Source organism: Neodiprion virginianus, chromosome 2 (genome assembly GCF_021901495.1).
Source record: "Neodiprion virginianus isolate iyNeoVirg1 chromosome 2, iyNeoVirg1.1, whole genome shotgun sequence".
Lineage (NCBI taxonomy): Eukaryota > Metazoa > Arthropoda > Insecta > Hymenoptera > Diprionidae > Neodiprion > Neodiprion virginianus.
In genome coordinates, this window is record NC_060878.1 from 8,048,587 (window position 1) to 8,060,797 (window position 12,211).

Here is a 12,211-nt window from a genome sequence, read left to right on the forward strand (position 1 = left end):
TGCCATGCCGCCGCGCAGTTGCCTCGCCTTTATGCATACACACAATACAGGTATGTGTAACATGTATAATGTTACAGGAGGTATGACCACGTACCGAGTATACTGCAGGCGGGCAAAATGTGGGCCCAGCGAGCAGTCTCTTGGTCTTGATTATTCTTCGACTCTCTGTCTGCTCCCCTGACCCTCGGGCTTGTTTAGCCCAGTTTGCCTGCGCGATATACGCTTTTCGCAATCTTGATTCTCGAATCTACAGACAGGAAACCCAACACTCCGTGCAGAGTCCGCGCATGCTGGCAAAGGAATTTCTTTGAAACTATGATATGCGACACTTGCGAATCTTACACTAAGTACTCATGACTCGAAACAACGCTGTGATTAAAAGAATGTTAAAAAATAACGATGGTTTTTCAGAGGTTTGAATGCCATGCATTTGCAGTTTAAGGATTAGCGGCGATTTCGATTCGCAAGGGTGTAAAAATTTGTCTACGATTTTCCAAGAAAGAAAGAGCTGATTGTTTTGATACACATTCCCAAATGATATTTTGAGATACCCTGTGAAGAAGGTAGACTCAAACTTGCAAGGTATTCGATGATGAAAACTGTTTCAACGGTAAACTGTGAATAAGAAATGTCACTGTCTACGGTCGGAAAAATAAAGGAAAATTAGACATCATGCAGTCGAAACGTAGGAAGCAAAAGTCGAATAAACTGCACATTGACCTGCTCATCTTTTACATCCTTGCAAAGTGTACAAAATACTGGGTACGAATTTAATAAAAATCGACATCGAAATGCCATCGCACGGAATCCTTACATCTCCGGAATCTACGATGACCCCGTGAAATCGAATGGTCACGATGGTGGTGCAGCACGAGAAATATGGGAGAGGGTTTAACCGAACATCCTCGCTAATGAATATATATCCTCTCCGAAGCTTTGAGAAGTACCGATACCTCGCGCTGAGGCTTGAGTACACAGTAATCAGAGTTCACGGAATTGCAGTGAAAGAAAAGGAATAATAATGATAGACAATAGGTAAAAGCGACGGTATGCAGCTGATGCAGCAACAGGATAGATTTGTTAGCGTTGAATATGTACATACTTCGGAGCTTCGGCAGCAGCACTTTGCGGTATATATATATACCTTCACCAAAGGTGCTAAAAGCAGAAGCGACTTAGGAGTCACTGCTGCAGACGTTATAAGACGAGAAAACGTCGAAGATTCCTTAATGTATTGAACACACCATCGTCTTTGAAGCACCCTCGACCATTCGGCTATTTCCAATTCACGCCTCGCTTTGTGTATTATGCGCCGAGCTCTTATGATGGCAAAAGAAAAAAAAACGAAGTTGAAGAAAAAGAAATTCCACAACTGGCACAGCACGGCCATCCAACAAGTTATCCTTTAAAACATTTTCATCGTGAATGTTGGAAAACCTTGAAGGATCAGTTGCGCTTATTTTCATCGGCGACGTAATTGAGGGACGAAAACCAGCGGCACGATCTCGGCAACCTTATCGAATCTCCGTCAATCGATGCACAGTCTGACCATATGCGTAAAAAAAAGTTCTTGGTCGGACGACGACGACGAAGACGACGACGACGATGTCGGCAGTTATAGCTTGGATAAAAAGTAAACGCAATCAATGTCGCGAAACGTAGAGGAATGCCTACACCGATCGAGTGGTGCCTTCATACTTGTTGCAACACAGCTAGAGGTGTAAAATCAATGTTATCCCGCCCGTTATGACAGTGTCAAAAACGGTGGTGTGTTTTTTTTTTTGTTAATCGTCGAGTAGGTACGGCAAGGAGCTAAAGTCGGCAGCTAAATGCTCTGGGGTTGTGTAATACCTTGTACGTACTACGAGCCAGATGTTGAAGAGAAATTCCTCGTAGTGACGCGTTTCCTCTGGATTTCCCTCCCCCCGGCGGCGACGACATTTGGTAATTTTAATATCTTTTGCTTTTATTCATTCTTTCGCACGTTGTCATCCTTTTTTCCTACCATCTTGACGTCGTTCGGCGTAATCAGTCTGCGATGGTAAAAGACACGAAGACGAAACTCTTTAGCTAATATATCATGAGGATATGACATACACGCTGCATTCGTTACTATGGAGTTATAAAATTACAAATGTATGATATACAAGTAATGAAATGTCAATTATAACTCTGCAATAAAATTATTCTTGCCGCTCGCTACGTAGGTATTATTATCAGCACTTTGCCAACGCGTGAGTCGTATTACTACTTTTATACTTCATAGCCTAAATGCTATAAGTGTCAATTAATATTAAAACCCATTTCTATGTATGACAGTGTAGTTCCATATAGGTATACGACTATGCCTATAAGACGACCATCCATCACCGGACATTGTTATATACATATACATATATATTCAGTTATCCCATACGTTATGCGATAACTGAATTGAAACAATTCTCACCGTGACTTATCGCGGTTCTATTTTAACAATCGTATATCAACATATGTACTCGGCAACCATGTGAACAAACTAAAAGGAAAAAAATGTATCGTTTCTTATCTACGATCGCAACGTTTGCCGGTGTCGACTCTATAAAAATGAACTGTTGAATTTAAGGACCTCTAAAGTCCGAACGGCTCCCCGAAAAAACTTAACAACAATTACCAGGAACCTAGATGTAACGAAATTCAAATCTTTTGACTGATGAATGAAGATCGGCATTGCGTGATGCTTGTTTCCTCGGATACCGTTCCTTGTGATTGGTATGACGAGGCGAAAAAACCTGATCGAACCTCGTGTAGTACGAGGCTAAGAGCAATAAAATCTTTGAAGACGATTTTAACGGTCATCAATGGTTCGGAGACTTGTAACAAATTGTACAACAAATTGCCAACCCGAGTTAAATTTGTGCGAAAAATGACTGGTAATTACTTGTTATTTATCGATTATCATTAGCGGCGGTCTGGTACAAATGGCACGGATACCGAAGACGCGTTTCCCCTCATAAATGCTCGAGTACCGTGTGCGGCAGAGAACTCCAAGAGCTGTAATTGAAAAACTTACTCGACGATCGAGCTTGCGCAAGCTTATAAATTGCCGACCGCGCGACACCGATAATAATTGTTACTGCGTACGTGATCAAGACCGAGCCGCAGGCTCAGAATCCAGAACGGCCTTCGAATCGAACGAGCACGTTGCAGTATAGTATGATAATTTATTGGCACGCGTTTTCCTTTGTGATACAACCGCCCCCGTCGATTTTAGATACAGGTATCTGTAATAAATTATTCAGGTATAAACTCTTGCGGACGGAATTCGTACCGCGTTTTACATGCAAATATGTAATCCAACGTTCCTGTTACGATTTTGATAAATCATCAGATATTCGAGTCACGATTCTTCGAAACATTTCGAAGGTATAAGATGACTAATTTTTCCGTTGCAATCACAATCCAAGGCCCTGATTGGAAGATAAAAAAACCTCTAATGACGGTATAATTTTTCTAGCATGAGCTTGCACATTGTTAAGAATACAATTACGGGTACCTAGCGTTAGGTGAGATGTGTAAGAAAGAAATTAAGAGCTATTATAGGTGTAACTGTACCCTTGACGAGCAATGCTCATCAAGTCCATAGGAGGCAAAGAATGGGCGTGTAAGAATCAGCGTGAGAGATATATATACGCACGCCTGACGAGGTGATATGATATAAATTGTAACGCGTGGTAAACGTCGACAAATAATAATTACAGTTTCATCAAAGCGGATCGAAGGTAGTCTTGGACACAAGAGCAAGACTGGATTTGGTCTCGTCTTGGTCTTGCCTTGATTTTCGAGACAAGACAAAGACAAGATCACCATAGAAAAATTCGAGGCGATACCAAGATTGCCCTGAAGTCGCGACAAAAGTCTCGCCAAGATTAGTCAATATTCAAATGGAAACCGTATTTAGGTGAAACCCAAGGAATAACCCAAAACGAGCCACAAAAATCAAGGTTTTTCCGAGACCAAGACAAAACTTAACAGACGAAGACAAGACCAAGACAAGATTTTGCAAAGTCTCATCGTGTGCCCAGCACTCAATTCGAAGGAAATCGCTTGCGTAATTCCAAGACTATCATTTTGTTTCCTAAACGGAACAGTGTCGAAACGTCGTTATAATTTTGTTCGTCTCGATGGTAGCGTGATTTCTGGACTGAGTATTCAGTTTGACATGATCCAACCTCACAACATGAAAAAAACGACTGGCCAAGGCATAATCGAGGTACTTTACGAAGATTTTGCGTTTTTCTCTGCAACTACGAGATGGAAAGTACCCGGTGGACTGAACACAAGTTTGAAAAGCTATTAGGCAATCGACACTTTTCTCTCCTCGACTCCTGCTGCAGCATGCTCTGGATGTTGAAAATCTTCACGCCTTATCTCCACCCCGTAACTATTTGTCTCTTTCTCCCTCTCTCTCTCTCCCTCTCTATTTCTTTCTACCATTTTGCCATTAGCAGTCAAAAGGTCGGTCCTGAGGGTCCTGCCGTTCATTTTTTTGCCCCAATTTATTGCTTCACGTGCTCGGAATGCCACCCTGCAGCAGTGCGACTAGCTGCCTAGCTTATAGTTATAGAACCTGTTGACAGAACGGAACCAAAGATTGGAATTATCGGAAATTGAGAAAGCAGTTTAACGAAGGTAGGCACGTCGTCAAAACCGTGACTCTTAAGTACCGACCAAGAAAAGTTGAACGCCGAATGATATCATGATAATGGCTCTTCTACCCCGTGAAGCTACATCGTCGAGGAAAGCAAGTCTACTCGGCATTGCTCATAAGCTGACTGTGACCGTGATCATCAGACGCGGCAGACTGTATAGGGCTGACAAAAAATGGTCTATCATGGAAGGGAGAGAACCACGCACGCGGAGAGAGGGGAGTAGAGGAGAGGAGACAACCTTCGGTCGGGTTGCAGGGAGCGACGACGTTCTCGGAGGGAGAAAGGCAAAAAGGGACTTGGTCAGGTCCGGCATCCAAGAAACTGATTCCAGCATCTGTCCCAGTCGTGTGAGCATCTTTTATGCAGTCAGATATTCAGCCGTGTCCTGTACCCTATGACCTACGCACTTTACGCTCAAGGTCCGTCCTGGCGATATATATACAAGCGTGTGTGTATCCAATATACATTTCTGTACGTGTAATACGGAGTGTGCATACTACATAATCCAGGGTTGCAAACGGTAGAGGACGTATCACTTCGAGCGTACGCAACTCGAGTCTTGAAATTTTTTTCATTTTTCTTACGGCTTTTTCACTTTTTTTTTTTTTTTTTTTTTTACTCTGCACATAACGTTTTTTCTCTCCATGTCGCGTGGTTCTCGTCACTAGGCAAATAAAATCATATTCTGTACAGATATGAGAAATGTATTATACGTTTGTAAGAGAAAGAATTTACCGTGACGTGAAAAACGTTGGCTAGTGGACGAAAATTGGGATTAAGTTTCAAGGCTCTCCAGTTAAGTTCGATAAACTTTGAACGAGAAATTGGTTGTTAAAGACGATCGATCATTCTCGATGAAATTTTTACAAACGATAACTTATTTCGTCAAATGACACGTGTTTCACAGCCTTTCGTGGAAGCCGCAACAAGATATTTGCAGACTGTTCATTTTCACTGAAAGCTGAATTCCCACAGCGGACTTATTCAATCCGTACAACTGCGGCCAGAGTTGAAGCTTGAATCAAACTATTTGGTCACCTGCAGAGCACTGAATTTAGTTTCTATTATCCGATTCGGAAGACTTTCTATCGTGGCCGTGATACATTCTCCATGTGGATCCAGACAGTTCCAGCAAATGTATATAATAATACTCATACGTAGGTGGAAGTATAACGTGATACCACTCCTCCTCCGACTTAATCTCTCATCTGATCTAGTCTCATCTAGCATCGTGGCGTACGATCTTATACATACAAAATATACCATATGTATACACATACAATACGTACCATACATATTCCTCATTCATTACATTTGTTTCATTCACACCCGCGTCACGCCCCCGCGTCTCATGCATGCATGCGTACATACATAGAAGCGGCGTGCTTTTAACTCTTCCAACTTTTTCTTACCGACGCTGTATCGTTGCTCCATTGCACCCTGACTTTCGGATGTAAAACTTTTTCTCCTCTCAAAAATAAATTATACATATATACATGCGCATATATGTGTGTGTATACCGTTTACATACGTATATCTTTTGCCTCCTAATTTCGTTTGACGTACATCCCCACCGCGTGTTCTGCAGTCACGTCCGTGTGAACACCCAACTCTCGTATTCCCCGTATCTCCGTCACGGAACCGGAACACAATTCAGGAATAAAAAGTCGAGCTTGGCAAGGAATTGATTCAAATTCTCGCGGGCCAGCTGCCGGAAAATGTCCTCATGACGTCAGAGGATGGTTGTCGGCGCCATTTTATCACCACACAGCCTAAGTCTTTTATTTTAATGGAAGCGAATCGTATTTCTTGGGATTTCAAATTACTCATGTCCCACAAATTAATGAAACGTAATCAATGATATATCTGTTCTCATACCATCCACATGCGAAAAAACACGGTCAACGGTCAGTTGTCAGCCTGGTTGCAATAGTTTGAGTTTTTTCCACCAAATGGGGCATTGCAAAGTGACAATCCCAATAGACATCCGCCCCGGAATCCATCCTTTCAAATCACCTAAGCAATCGAGTTTCATCTGACCGCTATATCAAGTACCGATCTTCGACTTAACGAATCGCATGAGCAGAGTCGCACATTTTGATTAATGATTGTTGTAAAGTAAACCCATTGTAGGTAAACTTGGCACATATCAAATCGGAATAAACCGATTGAAGATTGAAGTTGTCTTAGCACGATTCACGACGTGGGAACTTAAAGTATTTCTATCACTAGTATCGAAATATTAAAATAACAAATGAAAACTCGATTGCGTTTATTATACTCACCGCATATGCAAGGCGTGCGTAGGCGGCGACGATGGCGCCAGTTGAACGTGTGTTATGACGGGGCCCCATGAGCGTGCAGGCAGAGCACACCACGAAGAGGAATGTTTGCACGACTGAGTGAGGCCGAAAGCCGCCCTCAGATTTCGAGCTTATCTCATCCAGACCCGGCGCCCTGAGGACCATTTCTAGAGAGGGAACGTCACCGAAAACTAAAGTGAGACAGAGAGAAAGAAAGAGGGATAAATAGAGAGATCTAGATCACGGTAGAAAGAAAAGGATAGACGTGTATAGTATAATATGTATAAACATGTAAGAAAGCTAGGGAAAGAGAGAGAGAGAGATATTGAGTATAAGAAATGTTTTCACCTTACTCGGCGTGAAAAGATTAGGTAAATAAAATGTTGAACACATGATATATGCGGTGTCTTTCAAATAAACAACTATCTTGTCAGTGACGAATAATAAATTTACCCTCTTATTAGATGCACCAATACTCTCTAACCCATATATGCGCACTTCAGACCGATAACAAGAACTGTTTAAGATACATTTGCTCGAATAAACAATGAACAAATTCGACGAAGATCTATGTAAATGAAAAAGTATCAAGTCACACAGTTACCGACTATTTTCACCAGACGTGAGAAATAGCACACTGTAATAAAAAGCCTTAGGTGAAACTTGTATGCAACTTTGTTTCCGTACATGCATATAGCTTTTACAATTATTTTTATATACGTCTAATGCCTTGGACAATTTAGATGATGCAATGGCTTACATATATATGCCTCATGATGCAGTTTCTCACGTCGAACTAGCTGGTTAGTTGACCGAAAAGAGTCATGTGTTACGAAATATTCCAGGAAACTGTTCAACAACTATGCATACAAACGCGCGTCTTAAGAGAAACGAGGAACGATAGGGGGGGGGGGCATGATTACATCTTGTCTTTAAAATTTGTGATGAGAATAAACGGTAATTGGAGCATCGTTGATATGTTTACTCCTCCGTAATGTGGAATTAGACGTATAAAATTCGTACATTCCTTTTTCTCTGTTCTACCCCAATTTTTCCGTTTCCTTCCTTCCTTCATTTTTGCAACAAAACCGTGCTAATGGTCAGCAGTAAAATGGGGACCAAGAAGTTACATCCCCATTCCTGAAAGGCTGGCTTTTAGTGAATATCCCATAGTGCAACGATTGGGAAAAGCGAAAACCGAGATGTAACTCCGGAGCGAGAAAGATTACCCGTAGATTACAATGGGGAGAACACCTTAGCCGTCCATAAACCATGTTACCAGTTTTGAACTTTTTTTTAACCCCTCGCCGTTACCTGTCGTCGGATTTTGCTTGACCCACTCTTCCAACTGGTTACGTTATACTTTATGGATGACCTCTTAAGAGTTTTAACACTTCGTTTTTACTTGTTGAATCGTGCAATTCGTCCCTAAACCTGCGGGGGAGGAAAGAAATTCCGGCAGAAGATCAAAGATAAGAACGAACAAAATTACAACTAACAGAAAGAACAATAAAAATATGGAAAGAACCGTGTATAAACGGACGAAGCGAACGACCATTTGCCTTTTCTGCAGTCATAGGGTCCGTAACCTTCCACATTGAGTGATCTGACTAACGTCAAGGGAGTGGATGGAAAGTCTGCGCCTCGCGCAGTTATTATTGACAGAAGAAAATAGCGAAGAGTCCACGTATAGCGTCGTGTGAAAAAGAAACGCGGATTTGGAATAATAAGAGAGTTTTATAATGAGACGTAAAGCAGCACGTGATGCATATTAAAATGTGAGAGGAGGGTCTATAATAAACAAATGCATGAACCGCACTTAAATGTCAATAAAACTAGTTTAAAATTCTTGGATGAATGGATCGCCCTGAAGAGTTCTACAGTTCTACAATGATGCAGCTGTGCTCATAAGTCGTCATATTTAAAGAAGCGAGCTTATTAATCTTCACCTCTCCCACGTACTTCCATAATTATCCTCGGTCCAATTAACATTATTATTATTATTATATGCATCTATCCACGTATCTCACTATAGGCGAAGAGAATCGCACTCTATGAAGCCGTTTCCAAAAACCGGCATCTTTGTTCGTTTAAATCAAATGATTTTCAACAAATCATAAACCCAACTACAGACAGTCCCAAATTAATGACGAATATATCCCAACTAATTTCTCTTCTTCAAATACGAGCAATTGCATGTACCAAGTAGATGGTGAGCGTGAATTGATTTTCTACACGCATCCCCAACGAGCCCGTAATATAAAATCAACCCTCTTTCTATCACCCGCGTGTTTCCCCCGTGGATAAAGGAACGCGTGCAGTGTGAATGTCCTCGTTTCTTTAGAGTCGTATTATGGGGTACAAGGTACACCACATGGTGTATCGGGTTCGCCTAGCGGTTTTTTAGACGGTGGAGGTGAAGGATGGCTTAAAGCGATCAGATGCGGGTAAACACCTGGCCAGATACTCACCCTGCAGGTATTCCGCGATCGGAAGAAACGTCGAGTTTCTTCTTGCACTATACAGATAAGCGTTAGAGATAAGGTGACTGTAATGTTCCAGAGTTTTTTTGTGCGTGATTCATACGATCAAACGTCACTCGGAATTAACATGAACAAGACTGCGTTTCAATACCGCATCAATCCTCCAGTCTGCAGAAAGACGAGTTCAATTCCTGGATATAAAACGTCGGAGAGGCAAACTTCCGGGCAGAAAGATTTCCGCATCTGGTCAACCGGTCGAACAACCCTACTGCAAACTCCAGCTGCAGTGGATCACTCTTTCCAATAAATACCTTGTAAGGCCAAAGTGCCTTCTTATATAAGGAACAGGGGGAATGCATCCTCCGAAGTGCAGATTGCAATGAGATCCGAGAAGAGCCAGCAACGTATATTCCAACTATTGATCAAGCTATGGGTAAGAAGTACCGAAGATCAAAGCACTGCTGAGAGTGCAGAATACAATTGATCGGACATCAATGCAGGATGGTATAGTGGAAGAAAAAAGAGAATAATGAACGAAACGAACTTCAATTGCTGAAAACAAATGTTCAATGTATTCCGCTATTTCGCCTGACAGGGCGTTAGGGTTGAGGGTAGAATTTGTGCATCAGATTGGTCAAGATTTTGGAATTTTGAAGGGTCTTTCCACCGGCGATGGAGGCTGGAGCCGGAAATCGTAAGAGTTCCGCGAGTCCGGGAGTATCGAAACGTGTGGAAGAAGGCAAACCGAAGGCTTCATCACTGTTGCCTCCGAGCCCCGGATCGTCGACCGTAAATTATCCGGCAGGCCGATCCCAACTGTCCCAAGGTGTCGCCTACGAGGGTGGCAAGGTGGTCGAACCTCCAAACGCTGGTGTCGTCGGCGGCGATTCCCGAGGGGTAAGATTGACGATTTACTCAGAGTTTCCAAAAGTACAGCAGCGTTTCCTGTCATCGATCTCCTTGCATTTTGACCGTGTACTTTACACCTCGCTGTTTGGACTTTTGGGGTTCTGTCAGGTATCACCTCCAATGGTCGTCCAGCTTCCGAATCATTGCGAAACCATAAAGCGCAGACTGCATGGCGTCTAAGAAACGTTTGACATCTGACGCATCACTTGTCTTCATTTTATTAGTGGTATTATTGTATAGGTTCTCAAATCTGTTAACCGACGAAACGTTATCGTTGAACCAGCTGATCAATCACCGTTTATGCGACCCTAATTGATCCTCTGATTTAATCAATTTTTTATTAATTATAGTGCATATAAATCGGGGATCAATGATAGGTACTTCATTCGCTCAACGATCTTTAAACTCCGAGATGACTACTGAGTTATTTATGCCTTAGCATGATGATGATCTGATCATCTAACCGAGATCACGTCACTCATATTTTTCTACTCCACTCGACATGAATATTATAATTTCATTGATGAATTACAGACCTTGAGCGAAAATGATATTATCACAATTTACTTCATATCCATGGGATTCGTCAAGTGAAATTGACCTTTGTAGAGGTACATGAAAAAGGGAAAACTGCCTATGGATTGGTGAAAAATTGTTTTACCTCAATTACCCACAATCTGCCTCTCACGCGCACATTTTCATCTTTTATTCTTCGAATGCGGATAAGATTTAACTATTTGATTACTCTGAAATCGATTTCATGACTAAAAGGATCTAATCTCGGGCAAACGCATAATATAGAGGAAATTATATTCCGTGTCGAGATATGTATATATTATACATATATAAAGATGTATACTATATGCCGGGGCCTCAGATGTTACAAGGTAGACATTACGTCCAATTAAAAACCTCATGCTTTTCAACTCTGAATTAATTTGACACGTACTAAAATCACCGACAAGATGTTAGACCCGTAGATCTCGGACACAGATAGTTAATTTCTTAGTCTTACATAGACGACATACATGAATACCTATAACGTATGAACTAGTACAACGCTTCAACACATATACCGCACATATAACGGTGTTTGGCGCCCTGCGCCTTACGAGATAGCAATAAAGAGTGCATAACATACATACATATAAGAAGAATCACGCATATCATTATTACGCACGATAGATCTCTCCTAATATACAAGAAGACCATGTTATGGGTTAGATTGTGTTAGGTTAGGTCGTATGACGGGCGTAGCGAATAGCTGTGCATAAAAACAGGGAAGTAAAAATAAATGATGAGAAAAAAAAAGAGTAGTAACTGGAAAAAAGTCAAAAAAATTTTACATCGGATATATGTATACATAGTCGAGTTCGTCACGTGGCCAAGCGTCGCCAAAGGGGGAGGGAAGGAGGGAGAGACGAGAGGTTCCCCTCTATGTTTATTATTACTGGCGTGTGTGAAACTTTGAGTTTCCCACAGACTCGCCCTACTTCTGACGATGCCACCCGGCATACGTACGACGTACGCCTCGCGTACACTGGCCCCATATATTCACCCCAACCCCTGCATCATGCCTTCCAGTGCAGCGTGTGCACTGCGCGTGGGACCACCCCGACCCCCCCTGCACCCCCATGCATGCACGTGACCGGCGATACCCAATTCTTTTTGGGCCTTCGTGCAAGCCGAGGCAATTCTCCAACCCTCCGATTTTGTTTACGATTTTTTTTATATCCATGAGTGCGTGTGCGTGTGTTTTCCGCTTTGAACTATCTTCCCATGAAATCACCTATATCGGATACTTTGGTTAGAATACTCGTTCAGC

At 42.0% G+C, this 12,211-nt stretch overlaps 1 protein-coding gene across 1 annotated transcript in view; it reads right to left on the minus strand.

Moving 5' to 3' along the window:
- LOC124297317 (rho GTPase-activating protein 44-like) overlaps positions 1-12,211 on the minus strand; it is a 79,854-nt gene that overhangs the window by 46,876 nt on the left and 20,767 nt on the right. The window contains exon 2 of the mRNA XM_046748231.1: positions 6,977-7,185. Coding sequence (XP_046604187.1) covers positions 6,977-6,981 — 5 coding nt within the window. The 5' untranslated portion in view covers positions 6,982-7,185. The remainder of the gene's footprint in view (positions 1-6,976; positions 7,186-12,211) is intronic.